Source organism: Astyanax mexicanus, chromosome 9, assembly GCF_023375975.1.
Source record: "Astyanax mexicanus isolate ESR-SI-001 chromosome 9, AstMex3_surface, whole genome shotgun sequence".
Lineage (NCBI taxonomy): Eukaryota > Metazoa > Chordata > Actinopteri > Characiformes > Acestrorhamphidae > Astyanax > Astyanax mexicanus.
This window is the reverse complement of record NC_064416.1, coordinates 35030016-35050000: the sequence shown is the minus strand read 5'-3', so window position 1 is coordinate 35050000 and position 19985 is coordinate 35030016. Positions and strand designations below refer to the sequence as shown.

Here is a 19985-nt window from a genome sequence, read left to right as displayed (position 1 = left end):
TAGAGACAGTTCATCCAAAAGAGCAGGATAAACTCTTTTAAATGTGCTTAAATGAAGATTAAACAGTGAATGAGCAGATATTCTGTATAATGTATGATAAGTTAAGTGTTTCCCCAAATTTTTGACTGATGACATAAAACTAAATAAAGAAGAGTAAGTGTGAGAGAAAAGAGAGAGAGAGAGAGAGAGAGAGAGAGATAGAGAGAGGCTGTGTGTTTAGTATGGACACTGGGCTTGCTGTGGTGGGCTGAAAGGCCGGGGCAGTGGGTGGGCAGTGGCTCTTTGTGCTGATGTAATGGTGGAAGTCCAGTGAAGCGAACTGAACTGTGATTCAACAAGCTTCAGCCAAAGCACATTCTACCGAGCCTGCTCGTGGTAAACAGCATGACAAAACCATGCTAATGGGCTAACACAGGGACATGCTACCACCATGCATTAATAAAGTGAGGTTATTCTACTCTGCTGCACATCAAGAGCTCCATAAAAACATAAATACTCCATAAATACTCAAATGTACCTATTTTTCCCCTTAGCCAAAAATATAGTCAATCAGGAAAAGTAGTTTTAGATAGCTTAGTAGCTGCAATGGAACTTAAAGATGTTAAAGATGCTGCTAGCTGTAGCAAAAGGCACCTTTACACTTTACACATTTTTTAATCAATTCAAAACGGTGTATCAACTTGAGGCTAATAGCTTTAACAGCTAATAGTAGCTTTAGACAGCCCTCTCAAAAGTGCAGCCACTACATTCCATCCACATCTACTCTTTTTTAAAAACACAGTTCCGCAAAAAAAACACAGCAAAGAGCACAGTTTTCTTGATATCCACTGCCACTTTTGATGATCCACAGTTGACTGACACAATGAAAAAAAGTCAGTTTTGGAGTCCACTCTTTCTCTTTACAGCTTCTACAGTGTCTTTTTTCCAACTATCCATCCAAGTCATCCTGAACACACTTCATGATGTTAAGGTATGGAGTCTGGGATTGTCAGTCCATTGTTCTTAAAAAAAAAAAAAGCAGCAGCTTTAGCGGTTTAATTTTCTGATAGATTTTCTCATTAAGATTTGGGTTCAGTGACAAAACAGCACCATCCATTTTTTTTCAATTCATTTTTCTCCTCTAATTTTAACATGCAAAGTCTCTTTACACTCAAAAACGGACTATTTTGCCCGGAAATAAAAGAAATGAAAAGTGGTCTTTAGTTTAGCCCTTTACTGAAGCTGCTAAAAAGTATTAGCATGTAATTAAAAGGTAAACTAAAGGAGATCTCATACCTGAAAGTTCTGAAGGTTTAGTCCAGTTAGTTTTTGCTTCACACTGCAGTTTAGTGACCGAGCCCACTAAAGAACTTTACTGTGGCTAATGACCAGTGATGGGAGTAACGGCGTTGAAATAATATAATACTTTTTTCAGTAAGGAGTAATCTAACTAATTACTCTAACTGTAACTATAACACATTACCATTTCCCACACCACGTTACTGCACGTTACTTTAGCAGCTGAATTTTGTATTTTTTTTTACTTTGCGCATACAGACAAAGGCGCACGTGTGCGTTTGTGAGTCACAACGGACATGCTGTAATCAATTCAGTGATTGCTGTGGTAGTGTTGTGCTGGGGTCTGAGGGGTTTATACTGTTTCAGCTGCGCATCTCTGATGCTTTATCTCTTCCTATCATCTCTATTTCACTGTTCCACGGCTTTACTCCAGGTAGGAATATTATAGGATATAGGATATAGAAATATAGGAATGCCGTTACATGTTTTTTTTTTTTTAATTATTAGATATTTGTAGAATTTTTAGAGGTTAAAGAGAGAATTATTGTATTTCTTTTCAGACGTGGACAGGCCAAGTTTCTCTTTTCCTCCTTGGTGAAGCTGTTTGATCCAGCTGTTCAACTGCTATATTAATGCAATTTTAACAGTCATTAGATTAGTTGTTTTTGTCCATTCCTTTGTTTTGTTTATATATACATTTTTTCCTTTGAGTGTGGTTTGCTTTGTTTAATTTCATCCCCAGATGCGTATTTGTTTTTATTTCGTTTTTTTTTTTTCAATATTACAAGTCTATTTTCTATGGTCGTGTGAAGTTTCTTGAAATTCGTTAGATTATATTTTTGTCAACATTTTGGGTTTATTTTTGTTTGTTATTTTTCTTATAATAATAGTAATTACATTTTTTTTTTCCTTTTGTTCACTTTTTTTTACAGGGCGAATAACAAAAGTGACGCAATAGGTACTTTTACTGGTAACTAGTTACTTTTATAGTGGAGTAACTCAGTTAGTGGATTTTTATAGAGAAGTAACTAGTAACTATAACTAATTACTTTTTCAAAGTAACGTGCCCAACACTGCTAATGACACAGCTGCAGTAAATGAACTCATCAGCCTCTAGAAAACGCCATAATTTCAGCCTCGGCTGGATCCCAGACAGGACGGGTAAGTGAACCCATCTGACTGGCTTTAGTAGCTTCTGTGTTAGATGCAGTTTTATTCAACAGTAGCCTTTGGCTACTATTTCTTAGCTTGACTAATGCTAACCACTACAGGAAAAAAGCAGCTCTTCAGAAACTCCTGTTTATGATTTTAAAACTCTAGAACAGGGTTTGCTGTAGCTAAATCACTCAAACAACAAGCCAGATGCAGCCAAACAATTAAACAGAAGGGAAATCCGAGTTTCCCAACTGGCATATTACGCCGAATCTGTGCCATTTCTGTCCCCAGGAAATTACATGTATAAATGTGCACACAAAATAACTTTAAAATACATATTTTTATTATTAAGCATAGTTAATTAAGAAAAACTACTTAAAACCCTGAAAAAATAGCATTTGTTAGCTGTCCCCACTCTCTAACTATAAACTTTACCAGGTACCACTTTAAAATAAGACTTCCTTTATAAAGGGTTTATAAATGGTTTACAATTAGTTTATTAATGGTTACTAATTAGGTTGTAAATGCATTAAAAATCATTAATAATCAGTTATAACACATACGTAGAAAGGGCAATAATACAGATGGCAGTGGGTTCACTATTTGGCAAACAGGACATTGTTGCCCTTTCTACAATTGTGTTATAACTGATTATTAATGATTTTTTAAAAGGCATTTACAACCAAATTAGTAACCATTATAATTGTATACCATGTATAAACCCTTTATGAAGGTAGTCTTATTTTAAAGTGGAAATTTCTTTTGTATTGTTGTGTGATGCCAAATCCCATCTATGCTTTAAAAATATATTTTTCATAACAAATGCATAATATTTAAGTTAAAAATACACACTTTAGTTGTGTCCATGGGTTTAACTTATTCCTGTTACCCTAAAACTTAAAATTACCCAATCTGAAAAGTGGTTATGCCCTCTATGATGTACACACCCATACAGATGTACACTGTCTGGCCATAGAAAAAAAAAGGTCACACATTCTAATATTACGCTGGACCTTCTTTAGCTTTGATTGCAGCACACATTCACTATGGCATTATTTTAATAAGCTTCCGCAACGTCACAAAATTGATTTCAATCCAGAGTTTCATTAATTTTTCAACAAGATCTTGCAGCAGCACTGATGATGGTAGAGTCTGACCACTGCACAAAGCAGCACTTCTCCAGCACATCCCAAAGATTCTCAATGAGGTTAAGGTCTGGACTCTGTGGTGAACTCTCTCAATCCATGTGGAAAAATGATGATCTCATGCTCCCTGAACCCTGAACTCTTTCACAATTCCAGCCCCATGAATCCTGACATTGTTATCTTGGAATATTCCCGTGTCATCAGGGAAGAAAAATGGAATAACCAGGTCTATATTCAGTATATTCAGGTAGTCAGCTGACCTCATTCTTTTAGCACATACTGTTGCTAAACCTAAACCTGCAGACCAAATGCAGCATCAACCCCATATTTTCACACTTACAATCCTTGAATTTTCCCAAAAATCATCAGAGCGCCTTTTAATCCACACTGTAAGCTCGGATAAGTTGAATTTACTTTAAAAAATTTGAGGAAACCGGTTGCCTTAAAAAAAGTTAAGTGAGGGGTAATGAAAACTTAAGTCAGCATAACTTAGAACATAAAGTTATTACAACTAAAAACTTTATTTTTGTTATACTGTTAGACCAAACTTTAAAGCAGCTGGTTTGCTCAATTGTTCTAAGTAGTGGGGAAGAAAAACATGTATTTATTACAACTAAATGGGAAGTTGATTTATTTGTAAGGTAGTCCAGGGGGAATCACTACACACTGATGGTGAGTGTTAGTCAGAAACTGTAGGACACACCCAATATGCAAATAGATTGTGACAGAAACCAATGGAAAAGAAGCTGACAATGACAACAGACTAAACTCAGTTATTATAAGTAGGTTTAACCCAAATATCTCAGTTTGAATGTTTATATGTACCCACAAATGTTCAGCTAACTCAAAATAGTTGAGTATTGTTTAGAAATATCCAATTTTATGTTAAACAGACTTAAATAATTTGAGTTAAAACAACGTATGGGTTTACAGTGCAGTGCGCCTCATGTATGAATTTTACTAGTCAGGTTGTTAGGTACAGTAAAGCTACTCTGCTGAAGTGCAGCGTTATACAGGAGTTTCAGTTTAGTTCTCCATCAGTATTAGCATTAGCTGCTAACCGCACTGAGCGCTAGCTCTTTCGCCGTTCAGAGGTGAGTATTATTGGCCTGTAGCGCTGCTCTTTTGCTGTTCAGTGTCGAGTATATCGGACTTTGCGTTTTCCATGTTAAAACAAGCTACGTGGGACGTACTGCTAGCTAGCCTTAGTGGAAATCTGTAAACCTAAGCTTACTGTAAATAAACAATTTAAATACTGATTTTCTCACCCAAATAAACAGTTTCCAGGAGAGAAATTTGTGTAGATTTTCATCCAGCGATGGTTTGAGTTGTCTGACCCGTCTGAAACGTTTTTTTTTTTTTTTTTATTACAATTTTGTTTACTTAACTTGCTAAGCTTTACTAAGCTTGCTGAATTTAGAAGGAAGACATGGCAACACCCCTGTTTCTACTACTAGTTTCAATTTACCAGTGTTGCATAAAATGTGCCTTATCAGGTGCGCCTTATGTATGTAATTGACCAGAAAATAAATGTTAATTGATAGTGCGCCTTATAATACATTGTGCCTTATAGTGTGGAAAATATGGTAGTTAAATCCAGGTGGCTACTTCTTTTTTTTTTTGGCCAGGCAGTGTATGTATACAGACAATGTGGATTGAGAAATGGTAAATACCAACTCAACTTCAGAAATAAAAATTATTATCTTTGCTGTCTTATGAAAAACGCTTATCTCCATTTTTGACAATTTTTAGTTGACTACATAATTTGAACAAACACACTGTCCCTTACACTGTGCCAAAATTTCTTGATGAACGGACCAATAGAAACTCTTCAAAATGACCTGAAATAAACTCTTTTTACATTGACTTTCATTGAAAGTTTACAAGTTTTTTTCTCTCTCCTGTAAAGTTGCTTTTTTGGAGATTAGTGTTTTTCATTGGACAGCAATGTTATGCCTCTAGCATCCACTATCAGGCCACTATCACTCCAAATGCAAAAATGTGGACTTTTACACGCAGTTCACTGTGGTAAAACTTAGATTACATGATCATTTACATTGTGCTATCCCATGACTTTTGGCATATCTGCGAGTATACTGAGTAATGAGTAATGAGTAAGCTAAGAGTAAGTCTGTCTCTGGTCTCTTTTGAATGGAGTCTTGTTGCAAATCAGAAAAAAGGCGGGAAATTACGGCTTTTAACTGTTTAAATAATCCATCCACATACACTGCACATGTCTTCATGTATCAAATACCATTTGAATGGGAAAGGGAAGTAAGGAGCACACTAACATGCTAAGACAGACAGAGGCGACACAGAGGATAAACACATAAACACACAGACAGAGTGAGAGGAGGGGAGGGGACACTGAAATGGCTACGTCAGCAAACGGTAATGAAGGAAAGATGGTGAAGCGAAGAACAGAAAAGAGAGATGCTTACTTTGGACAGTCGCTTGTGAGACTAGCATGCACCGAGGAGAAAAACAAAAGAAATCAGAAAGCACGATGCAAAACAACATTGATCCACCACAATGAGAAAAGAGTGAGAGAAAAAGCATTTTAAAGAGACATTTCATAACAAAGCACGACACACAACAAAAAAAACAAGAGCAACAGAAACAACTTAACTGTTAAAAACAAGAGTGCAGAAAGAAGCAAACAGGTGAAAGGACACAGAGACGACAGGAAGTGCTGTGATATGTTTTGTGATATGATGTATGACTAAAATTGTAGTAAAATGTGTGTATTAATGCAAACAATAAGTAATAAGTAGAGCTAAATCAATCAAGCGGCATTCAATAAATCAGTAAAATAATGTAATATACTGTGTCAGCAATCAGTTAAAGCATACCAATAGACCACCACTAGAGAATATAGAAAAGTAATGTTAATTTGAATTTAATTTAATTGCATCATCATGCTAGTTCATCATTAGTGCAGTAATGTAATGAAGGTTTTTGCTCCTTAGCTCCCCCTACAGTTGCAGGTTAAATTCATTTTTACAAAACTATCACAAATTCAAATCCTACTATGGGCAGTTCTAAAATGAAAAGTTAAAGAAGCATGTGGACTGAGGTGATAAAAAAAAAATGACGTGCTGAAAAGCCAAATTTGTGCTCTGGCTAATACAGGCCAAAATAGCTCACTCATTTAAGATGGCCACAGGATGGGGGCGCTCTCTGAATTTGACGTAACTGTAGGTTCAGGTACACTATTTTCCCAAACCATAGAACTTTCAGAGCGGTTCCATTCACCTCCACTGACTTTTTCTACAATCATTAGTGAAAGAACCTGTCGAGTTCAGTCGTGAAATTTCCTCACTGCTAAAGATTCCACAGCCAACTGTCAGTGATATTATAACACAGTGGAAGAAGCGACTGGGAACGAAAGTAACTCGCAAATCGCTACAAACCTCTAAACTTAATGTGGCCTTCAGATTAACTCAGGAACAGTGAAGTGTAAAGAACTTCCTGGATTAGGTTTCCATGTCCAAGAAGCTCTATCCAAGCCTTACGTCACCAAACGCAATGCAGACGAGGGGATACTTTTGGCAGCATAGTGTATCTGAAAACAGTTTACGTCCACAATTCTACTTCTACCTGTAAATATGCAGCTAATGAAAAACTTTTAATGGCATTTTTTAATGTGAGAAACCTCAGATAATATCTCAGTGCAAGAGAGGCCTCTTCCTGGAGATCTGCAGCGAGACTATTGAATAGGCCTTCAGAGCTTGACTGAACCAACTCTATAAATAGGCAAGGCCTGTACCCTGATGCTAACCCTGGCTAGCACTGATGTAGCAGGATTAGCATTATCCTCTAACCACAGCGCTAGCTCTTTTGCTGTTTAGAGGTGAGTATATTGGACACTGGACTGCCCGTTCACCTTGATAAAACAAGCTACCTGGGACGAACCGCTAGCTAATATCAACCTGGCTTACCGGAACACTCAGGGTTTCTAAATGTAGCTCTGTCGGGTGGCATTAGCTGCTAATGCTAATGCTCCAGCTCTCCAAATCTGGAAATCTAAGCTTATCATAAATATTTCTCTTTCAGGAGAGAAATCTTTGTAGGTTGACATCCAGTGCTCGTTTGACTCGTCCGAAATTTACTTAACTTAGCTTAGCTGGCACCCCTGTTCCTACTACTAGGAACAGTGTCGCATGAAATATGCTTTATAATCCAGCGCTCCTTATGTATGAAAACGGACCAGAAATTAGACGTTTACTGATAGTGCGCCTTATAATCACGTGTGCCTTATAGTGCCAAAAATACAGTAATCAAATATTGTTGAAAACATATCCATATCAGTACCTCCTTGAATAGGTCACCACTGGAGCTGTTCTGCTAGTGCACACTGTTGTATCTTGTTTGCTATCCTGATAAACACTATAATACACACAACTACTCTTATAGTGATGTCATAATTTGCTGTGCCATCCACCTTTACTGTGTTCTATTTAAAAACAGTATTCCAAAATCATTCACCACTTTTATTCACTGTGTATTTTGTATCTCTCGGTTATATGTGAATGTTAGTGGTGGTGGTGGTGATGATGAAGGTACAGAGGGTTAGAGGGTGGTCTGGGGTCAGTATGTAATCAGGTCAGTGGGTCATACTGTACAGGGCTCTGATTGCTAGAGGCCATTCTAACTGACTGAAGCCGGCAATCAACGACTGATTCAGCAACACGAGCAGCAGTTTCAGAATAAACACAGGAAATCTGACAATGTTAAATTATTACCTGAAGTGAAATCCTGCTGGATTCAAATGAACACTGTGGGAGTGAACTTACAGTAATAGTGGGGATTGTTCTCAGTGTGATGATATAATGATAATGGGTAGGAATAGCAGTTTGATGGACAGGTGAATGAGCAGATAAACTGGGTCAGGGACAGAGGTGGAAAGTAATGAATTACATTTACTCACGTTACTGTAATTGAGTAGGTTTTATGAGTAATTTGTAATTTTTTACGTTTTTTAAGTTTTTAAAATGGGTAATTTTACTTTTACTCAAGTACATTTTGACACAAGTTATTTACTTTGCTACACTGAAAAACACCCAATTACTGAGTAAAAAAGAAAATGCTGGGGAAAAAATTTTGTATGAATTAAAAAAAAATAATAAATTGGCGGGGATGCGCCGACGCGCGGATGCTCGCGTGTGAAATAACGAGGCAACAACATTCTCACGCTGCCTGAAAGGTCCAAATTATTATGTGGAATAATAGTTTTTTAAAAATGATTTAATTTATGATTTGTTTTTACTTTTTTACATCAAATAATTAAAAGTAACTATGTAACTTTTACTCAAAGTACATTTTAAATGGACTATTTTGAACTTTTACTCGAGTAGATTTTTAGATGGGTACTTTTACTTTTACTTGAGTAGAATATTAGCAAAGTAAAGGTTCTTTTACTTAATTACAATTTTTCAGTACTTTTTCCACCTCTGGTTAGGGACATTCTGTTTCTTTTTTGAGGAAACATTTTAAACAATGCTTCTTGTACTTAATCTTGTAAATGTTACTTTTGCACTGCATAGCACTGTTTTAGACCTTTAATAACCACTTGTATATGTATCAAAATCCAAATTAAAAAGACATCATTTACATTAACAATACAGTTATACCGTACACTGAGTTATTAACAGATTTTTAACAGCATCTTCAAACACAAATATGATAATATGATATGTGCCTGAAGTGCAAAAATTTCTGTTCTGGCTAATACAAAATACAAAATAGCTCACTCATTAATGAGCAGTTAAGATGGCCACAGGAGGGGGGCACTCTCTGACGTTTGACGTTGTTGTAAGTTCAGGAAAAGGGGTCTGCAGGAAGTGCTGAAAAACATTCCTCAGGGAGTCTGGGGGACTGAATATCAGGTCCTGCACTTGAGGCTCACCTTGGAGTTTTTGGAGCTGCGGGATGATTGTACAGAGTAAGAGCGGGTGACCAGCTGCTCCGGGGTGGACGGGGACTTGGACGTGTCCGACTGCTCTGAGCCCTTCTCCACCATGTTCTCTCCCTCCAGACTTTGCACCGTGGGCGAGCGACAGCGTTTCCGTAACACCGGAGAGCAAGCGGGACTGCTCCGGTTCGAGTTACTGGCAGTGCTGGAGAGAGAGAGAGAGAGAACCATTAACTAATGATAATTATATCCACAATTAATAAAACATGCATACTGCAGATGCAAATTCATCCTGGATAAAATACACATATTGCAGGTTCATACCAGACTGAGATCCCTATGCAATTATTATTGCCACAATGTTAATTTACACTGAACAAAAATCCCTCAGAAACTATTACTGCTCTACTACAAAAGCTACAAACCTTAAATTCATACTGGACTAAAGTCCCTTAGAAAAAAAAAAGTTTGCTGGCATGCTACAGAAACTAGACACTAGGGGTGTGCCATATTGTATTGATCGCAATAATATCGCCAAAATTTTTTAATATCGTGAACTTTATAATACCCTGAAATATTGTACCATATCACCCACTCCTAATCATCACATCAGGGTACTACTTTTTTACTGTTTTAAGCAAAAGAAAAAATCACACTGTTCTCATTTCCCATGCTATATCTATTAGAGACTAATAAAGAATATATCTGTTCATGATCATGTCTTTTATTTTAATCCTGGATATATGGAGATATTTGGAGTGCATTATTATTAGTACCATTAGTATCAATTCTGGATCATTGACTTCTGTTACAAATCTGATTAAATTCTTGTATTTTCTTAATATCTCAGTAAGGGGTGTGCTATATCATATCGTATGCAGTGATAAAAATACATTTTCATTTTGTAGCAGTAGTGTATTATTAAAAAAAAATATATATATATATATATATATTTTTTTTATTTAGTGTTTTGTCATGTCGCCAAGAGTATTATTTACGCGAAAACACCATAAAATATTGTGATATTATTATTGTAGGGCCATATCGCCCACTCCTCCTAGACACGAACAATTCATACTGGATTAAAATCCCTCAGAAACTATTATTGCCACGCTGCGAAAGCTACATGCTGCTAATTCCTTCTGGAATAAACTCTCATTGTATTTTTTCACCCAAGATGTAAAAACTACATACTGTAGATTCATACTGGATAATATCCTTAAGCAATACGTTTTGCCACACTATAAAAACTATAAAAGCACGGTTAATTCATTCTGGATTAAAAGCTTTTTGCAGTTATTATCGATACACTATAAAAAAAAAACTACACACGCTGTTAATTCATTCTGGATTAAAATTCTAAGAGCAATGTTATCCAAAATTTACACTCTACAGATTCATACTGGCTTGATTTTTTTTATTTTTTATTATTTAGTTATTATTGCTACACTATAAAAAAAACACACACATATCGTAAATTCATACTAAATTACAATTTCTCAAAACCTATTACTTCTACGCAATAAAACAACACATTTTAAATACTAAATTTGATTCCACACTGAAATCAAATCTGTCAGAAACTATTATTATCATACTGTACACATTCCTTTCAGATGGCAATATACCCCGCAGTGTTTAACATTTACACAGGCAGCAGATTCATACTGAATTAAAATCACTCCACCAGTGTTACCCTTTAGCCAACACAGCTAACAGCTAACAGCTAACAAAACACAACAAACACACACAGTGCCGGATCCGCTCGGTAACCCGGTTGTTCACACTGACCTTCCCGAGCACAACAGACGGTAAACGCTCTCTCGAGTTTCACTCGGTCACTCTATACGTCTTATGCAAGTGCTTACATCACGGCCGGCCAATCACGAGTCCACATTGTCACTCTACAGTTTCATCAAGGCCTGAAGAACGGCACAGACTGTGTGTGTGTGTGTGTGTGTGTGTGTGTGTGTTTGTGTGTGTGTTGATCACAGTGATTAGCAGTGATAGCTACCAATTGTTCCCTGTCAAGTGGTCAGATCACTAAGACCTGCCGAAAAACACTGACTGTGGGAGCCCTTAAATACTGCAGGAATAATCTATCATCTATTTTTACACTGGACAGCAGCTGAAAGACTATATTGCTAAACTAATTAAACCTCACAATCAAATAATTGAATTCAGGTGTTTCACTTCCATGTTCACAGGTGAACTAAACAGGGGCCCCTAGGTTTGCAGACTGCTTCTACACACATTACTGAAAGAATGGGTGGCTCTCAGGAGAACAGAAAGTGTTGAATGCAGTTCTGTAAAGCACGCTGCTACTGGACTCTTCAGCAGTGAAGACGTGTTCTCTGGAATTATGAATCACGCTTCTTTGTCTGCCAATCCGATAGACAGATCTGGGTTTTGCAGATGCCAGCAGAACCAGAGGCGTGCAGACATAGACATCAGGTGGTGCTAAAGCATCACCAACTCTGCCCTTTATCAACCAAAGTGCCATTTTGAAACTTTGTTTTTTTTATATTATTATTATTAAGATTTTACTGAGGCCGGTTTGAAATGATCTTTTGAAAACCTGAGCGATTAAAAACGAGTGAAAACAGAATGCCCTGAAATCAGCTCGCACACACCCGACCTCTCTCTCCCTCTGTCACGCGACCCCGCGCGGTCACGCGCTGCAGCAGCAGTTCAGTTCAGTTCAGCGAGTCTTCAGCACAGCACGCACGGCAACAGATAGGCTTCTTCTCCCCCGTGTCCCACCAGCCAGGTAACATACACATCAAGTAAAATCATACCGTTTGCCCTCTGAGCCCAACGTGAAATCATTTTGCTGTGCAGTAAAATGTCTCATACAGCACCAAACTACTAAGCATCTTTAGCCGACTGGTCACCAGATAAACTAGTCGCTCTAGCCCAAATCAATGATAGATAACGTGATGACGCCACATACAGCCCCGGTTCTGGACTGATTTGCTTTTGGGGGGGGGGGGGGGGGGGGAGCAAAATTAAGTGGGCATGTTGATATTCATGTTGCACCAAGGAGGATGCTGCTTTAAAGACAGTGGAAGGTAAACAGAAGTTAACTGAAGGACGTAACAATGACTGTATAGTTAATATTGTATATGTATTTTATCAGTTGGTGGTGTGACATTTTTTCATTAAAAAATTAAAAAAGAATGTTACAATTAAAAGTCAAATTTCATTCAACATGTGCGTGTAATTCTTTTTATAATGAAGTGTTCCACGTGCGCTAAAAAGTGCCCTTTTTCCCCCCTGAGCACCCCCCTGAGCCCCCCAAAATGTCTGTGCACACCACTGAGCAGAACTGTACGTGTCTGATTTCTTGTCTGTTTAAAAAATTGATTCTTCAATTTAAAACCAATCTCTATTTGAATGATCCAATACTGATTCATATAAACCAGAATCAATCTTTAGAATTAGTCCATTTTTCCCGTATATGAGAACAGTTTTAACATCTCTAGTTTTATCTTGTGAGACCATACTCGCGAGCACCGCCCTCTGGCTGAGAGACGGTGCCCAGGAGACGGCACTGTGGATAGTTTCTGTGAAAATGCTGCCTGTGTTTATCAAACTAGTAGATTTAACACTGTTTTAAGTTTTTGAATCCACTGTTAGCTTAGCAGGTTAGCCATTTCACAGGTTAGGCTAATCCCCCTTTAGCCAGTTTTCCTAGCACTACACGTGGCCGGCGCACTAAACTAACCCCCGCCAGTGCTCTAACAGCGTCAGACTGCCGTACAGTGTTACAGTTTTAACTGTAGATTAACCTGTAACTTAATGAGTAATTTAATATGTAAGGCCAGGTTTTATAAGGGGGAGATTTTATTTTTTTCCCTTTGAATTGAATAAAGTTTTCTCTCTTTACATTATTCATTTTGATTGTTGTGTTTTTATTTTTACTATGCGTATAGTATCACTTATGAACTAGTGGGTCTGGGTAAATTTCACACTTTTATTCGCAAATAAATAAGACATTTATGATTATGTCTAAAGCTTCATTAATGTTCTGAAATCACGTTATGTTTTACCCACTCTTAAGCATTTGGGTAAAGTGGCCTGTATTCCAAACCTGTATAGAGATGTGAAGTACGGTGTCACAAACAACTAAACTACATTAAATTATATTAAAAGAAGAATGTAACTGTTGTGTTCAGTCTATATAATCGAAAAAACACTAATATTTTAATAATGGAAGTTTAGGGGTTCCTTGTATAATTGCAACATTTCATAACCAAACTACAATTTTTATTGTAGCTGAAATCTCCTTAAATGAATAGATTTTTTTGATTTGTGTATTTATCTTTATCTATTTTTTATATTCTATTTTTATTGTATTCTTTTATTTTTAGTGTATATCTTATTTTATCTATATATCTATATATTTTAACAACAGCTCTTGGGTGTAAACTGGATCGTGAAATCAAAATTTCGTTCCACCTCATGTACAATGTGATGCAAATGACAATAAAATCTCCTTGAATCCTTGAATCTTGATTTTGAAACGAATCGGGACCTTGTGAATCGGAATCGAATGGAACTGGAAAATCAGTTACGATCAGTGACGATACACACCCGATTATGGCGTGAGATTGTTGTTCCAGTGAATGCTCTTCAGAATGCCTTTTAATAGAAATTGATTTTGGACAATTTCATGCTTCCAACTTTGTAAAAACAGTTTAGGCATGGCCCCTTCCTGTTCCAACATAAGGAAGATCCATGACCGGACTTGTGTGGACTGGCTTCACCTCAACATGATAGAACACCTTAGGAATAATCTACAGTGGGGATTGCAAGCCAGACCTTCTCTTCTTCTTGGAGCACCATGGCACCATGCCTAATGTCAGATGTGGGCTAGATGGGTATAAAAGTATTGAGCTGTGGAGCTGTGGAACTGTGTTCTCTGTAATGATTGTGCTCTAATATAACAGCATCCAACCACATGCTCATAGCAATGCTCTAAAAGCTAGGAGAAAGTCTTTCCTGGACAGTAGAGACAGTTATACCAACAAAAGTAGTATAAACTCTTTGCAGTACAAAAATAATGAGGTGTGTGTGTGTGTGTTTAAGGAAGATGAAATGTGAACACACTGCTTTGTAACCATGTGGACAAGTGAGAGACAGAGCAGAACACATTCATATTCCTGCTGCGTGATCACCGTCTGCACCAGGATTATCACACACACACACACACACACACACACACACACACACACACACACACACACACACACACACACACACACACACACACACACACACACAGGCAGCACACTTGTTGCCTGCTGTGTGATGCAGGATCCATCAGAACATTAGGAGGATGGTTGCAAAGTGAATAAAAAGCATTAGTTTAAATGCACAAAAAGATCAGATACAGAACTTGATACAGATAAATAATAAATAAAAAGTTTGTCTTATTGTTTAAGAGTTGATCAGTGTTATAATAAATGCCCTTAGCTATTAGATTGTGTCAAGGCTGAGACGTGTGCCATATCCAGTTGAAGTCACCACCAACGTGCTGAGGCTAAGTGAAGTCCAAGACATGGAGTGGTCAAAGCTGAGTCTGGACTAAGACCAGCAATGAGTATAGCTGAGTCTAGAGACCAAGACCATGAGTTGATAAGTCAAGACCAAGACTGGGTGAGACCAAGAACAGTAGTGCATAAAATGTACTTAAAGGAGAACTCTGGTGTAAAATGGACTTTTGTTGTAGTAAAACATGATAAAAAGTACTTACCTTTGATGAACAGCACACCTCCGTTCTCCCACAGCATTCCGAGATCCAGAAATGTTAACAGTTTGTCCAAACACCCTTCAGACTGGGTGACATGGGTCATAATTTGCCCTGATAAATCACTTATTCCACCCACTATTATCCAGCTCAAATTAGGTCACACCTTCTTGCTAGAATCTGGAGAGCTCTGACATTTAAAACGAGGCATTATTAACTTAAAAAGTGCACAAGAAGCTTATTAAAAACACTGTTTACATCCCATAACGCTAGCTTCAGCTCCGTGTGCCGCCATCATTGTACTGATAATGACAGACGTATATACATAGACTCCGCATAGCCTGTCACCTGGCACCGGCTGTACTGTCATTATCAGTACACAGCGATGGCGGCGCTCGAAGCTGAAGCTAGCATTATGAGATGTAAACAGTAGTTTTTAATAAGCTTCTTGGGCACTTTTTAAGTTATTAATGCCTCGTTTTAAATGTCAGGGCTCTCCTGATTGTAGCAAGGAGGTGTCGAGCTACTTTGAGCTGGATAACGGTGGAAAAAGATATTTATCAGGGCAAATTATGCCCCATGTCATGTCTAAAGGGTGTTTGGACAAACTGTTAAAATTTCTGGATCTTAGAACACTGTGGGAAAACGGAGGTGAGCTATTCAACAAAAGTAAGTACTTTTTATCATGTTTTACTACATCAAAAGCCCATTTTACACCAGACTTCTCCTTTAAGTGCGCAATTTTGTAGCAGTCAAGTCCAGATCAAGACCAAGACCAGTATCAAGAGTCAAGAGGTCAAGAGTTAAGGCCAGTATATTAAAATAGATAAGACTTAAGTCAAGCTAATAACTTTTTAAGCAGTTGAGACTTAAGTTCAGGTCAGGATCAAGACCAGGAGTGGCTGAGATTAAGTGAAGATTTTGTAGCAATAGTCTGAGTCAGATGGTCAAATGGTCCAACCAATAGCTGTCATCACAACAGGCCTTGTCCTGATGAAATCTAGATCAGTTCTGCATTTCAGCATGGAACAGCAACATGTGAATAGAGAATTATAGTCATAAAAATTCATAATTGATACACTTTTGCATACATACACACACTCACACACCCATGTTGTGAAACTCTGCGTCAACATGTTCTTCTAAAAGTGAAGGGAAGAGCAGGTGTTTCCATGGAAACAGACAGAGCCCAAGTGGACGGGTTGGGTGGAGTTTGAGATGAAGAAGGTGGAGGAGAGTGAGGGAGATTAGATAAGCAGTGTGGGTGTGTGTTGTGGCACATGGGGGACATGTGCTGCTGGAATCATGTTGTGGAGCATCAGGCCTGCGAGGAGAGATAGCGGGGGCGTGGCTTTGTTTTGACTGACAGGAAATGACAATAACACACTGCAGTAACAATACATATGTATCTACAGTAGCCTGTACTAAATACGATAGACTCAAGTAAACAGAAACATTGATGTGTGTGAGTGTGTGTGTGTGTGTGTGTGTGTGTGTTCGTATATACAGAAAGCTGTCAGGAAGAGGCATGTATGATGTATACGCACACTGCTACAGCTACAGTGGGTGTAGTGAAATATTAAGTTGATGGAGCTAAATATACCTCCCTTACCCCAGGCCACTGTCACACACACACACACACACACACATATATCACTAACTAGCCACACATTGTACACTATATATACAGCACTGTGCATCACGACACACACATCATAACCTTATACAACCCCATCACACAACATAACAGCTTATCATAACATTACAACACCATAAAAAACACATTATGCAACACATCATACAACAATGTAAAACTAACATTGATCTCATGTACTGACAGAAATTAGCAAATACGTTGCTGAGATCAATTTTATTGCACATGTAATTACAGTACCTATAATACTGTCATTTTTATTACAGTAAGGACATAATACCGAATTTTTTATTTGTATTTATTTTTCTCCCATTTTTCTCCCCAATTTATGTGGCCAATTGTCGCACCCAATCAGCTGCTAGCTAGCTGTATATTTCTCATCAGTAGTGGTGCCTCAACACAAGGACTGTGAAGACTAGGGTTGTAAGAAAATATTGATACACTTGAATATCGTGATATTACGTTTCGCGATAATGTATCGATTCTCAAAAACGCTGTATCAATTTTTTTATTAAGTGTGTTTTTATTAAACTCTCTGCAGTGTTGTTTATTCACCCGGCCACGAGGTGGCAGTGCTGTGATCTATCTTGATCCATTCGGCGCCTCCAGTACACTGCAAGTAAGTGCAGAATCTAAAAGCGTATCAGCAGAGAGGGTTTTCTCCACCGCAGGAGACATTGTAAACGCACAGAGAAGTGTCCTGAAAGCTGAGCATGTTGATCAGCTTGTCTTCCTCCACAAAAACCTTGACATAAAAAAATAAGCGCTGACATACATACAAACTAAAGTTATAGTATACAAAGTAAAGTTATAGTTTAATAGTACTTTTTTTATTATTTTTTTTTTTATTTACATATTTTTTTAAATTTTTTGTTAGGAATCCTCCTGGCACTTTCTTTATTTATTGATCAATTTTATAATTTGTTCAGAGGTATGTTAAAAAAAGCAGGTCACACTTTAAAGCAGGTCTGTTTACAATGTTTTTTGTACTTAATTGTTTACATAATAATAATAAAATAGTAATAAAAATGTTTTTTTTTTACAGTATCGTGATATATCGCATCGTGAGCCCTGTATCGTGATACATATCGTATCGGCAGGTTGATGCCAATACACAGCCCTAGTGAAGACTAGCACACGCCTCCTCCGACACGTGTAAAGCCAATCATCACCTCTTTCTTTTCACAGCGCGCTCTGAGGAAAACACAGCAACTCGGTTCCGATACATCAGCTCACAGACGCCTTGTGCTGATCGACATCACCCTAGGAGTGATGAGGAGAAAGAGTTCCATCTACCCACCCAGAGAGAGCAAGGATTCAATTGTTCTCTCGTGGGGCTCCAGCAGCAGATGGCAAGCTACATGACCGGGATTCGAACCAGCGATATCCCGATCAGAGTGTCAGTGCTTTAGCCTGCTGGACCACTCAACATCCTTTAAATACATTTTTTGGGGTATAAATTTTATTAAAGGTACTTTTATATTTGTAAAATTACAATACATAAAAGCACCATATAGGCTGGCAAGAATAACATTTGTAAAAGCTTTATTAAACGTAGCATGTTATTATCAACTAAATGTCGCCAGATATCTATAAAAATTCTGTGTACAAATTGTTCATGTTGGTAATTTATTGCTGACTAGCGGAGGAAGTGTTTCTCTCTCCCGGTAAAGTGTAGCTAACATGAATTAGCTTATGTGTTATGGTTTGGAGTTTTATCTTCTAAATGTGTGATTTGAGCCTCATTTAGCTGGAGCACGGCATGTGCTTTTATCTTTTTTTGCCTGTAAGCTAAGGTTATCGGCTTGTGCTGCGCTGATATCTTGTTAGCCTGTTAGCTAACGTTATCGGCATGTGCTGTGCTGTTAGCGGTTAGTTTGTTGGCCTGTTAGCTATCGTTACTGGCTTGTGCTGTGCTCTTAGCATGTAAGCTAATATTATTGGACTGTGCTGCACTGTTAGCCTGTAAGCTAATATTATCTGTGCTGTGCTGTCAACTTGTTGGCCTGTTAGGTAATATTATTGGCCTGTGTTGCACTGTTAGCAGTTAGCTTGTTAGCTTATTAGCTAACATTATCAGCCTGTAGTGTTAGCAGTTAGCCTGACTTCACTTCACTCAGTTGTTCTCATCAGAACTCAGGTTTGTAACTCAGAAACAGCTGTACTGAGCTTTGTGTAACTCTGTGTATCTGTACTACAGGCTAGCTTAGCAAGTGAGCATTATAACTCAGCACTGCGTGGGAGCATTTATAGCAGTACTGCAATAAATGCCAAGTTGACGTTTATTAATACACTCTACAATAATAAAATGAAAGAAATGAAGCATTTAACACCACTTTTCACACTCAGTTACTGAGTTACTACATCTTCACAGACACATACTGACTGACCACTAGCATACGCATGAGTTATCTCTTATCTTAATACATTATGTTCCAGTACAACTCTATTACTGCTACAGTACATATAACTTGTTACACCACCATCACTACCACATCATACAACCCATTATAACCACACAGGGATGGAATAGTACACAAAATTTGAGTTCAGTTCACACCACAGTACAAATCTCCCAGTTTGGTGCATTGTTTTTCCACTATTTTTAAAATGTTTTGTATAATAATTACATTTAAATATAGGTAAATACAAGGTGAATACAATAGAGTTGTGTTTGGTTTTCTCTATGATTTTATTTAAGTAAAATGTAGATTTCAAATACTCATAGAAAATTAGATGAAGAAAGAAAATGCTATAGAAATAACAGTACAGCACACAGATCAAAAATGATACTTGTTCTTACAGCCTACAACATAGAGAGCAGTCAGTTAATCATAATATGTGAACTACAAATTTACCTAAGGTAGCCCACGGGGAATCACTACACACTGATGGTGAGTGTTAGTCAGGAACTCGGGGACACACCCAGTATGCAAATAGATTGAGCCAGAAGCCAATGGAAAAGAAGCTGTTAATGGCAACAGACTAAACTCAGTTATTATACATTGATTCAAGAGACCACTTAAAAATGATGAGTTTCTTTGATTTTACCAAATTGAAAACCTCTGGAATATAATCAAGAGGAAG

The 19985-nt window shown here is 37.6% G+C and overlaps 1 protein-coding gene across 4 annotated transcripts in view; it reads right to left on the bottom strand.

Annotated features, from left to right (window-relative positions):
• gramd1bb (GRAM domain containing 1Bb) overlaps positions 1–19985 on the bottom strand; it is a 291298-nt gene that overhangs the window by 47381 nt on the left and 223932 nt on the right. For 3 of the 4 annotated variants that reach the window (XM_049483731.1, XM_049483728.1, XM_049483730.1), the window contains exons 5-6: positions 9487–9697; positions 6020–6040 (exon numbers count right to left, since the gene is read on the bottom strand). In XM_049483731.1, coding sequence (XP_049339688.1) covers positions 6020–6040; positions 9487–9697 — 232 coding nt within the window. The remainder of the gene's footprint in view (positions 1–6019; positions 6041–9486; positions 9698–19985) is intronic. The other variant, XM_049483729.1, reaches the window with a different exon arrangement.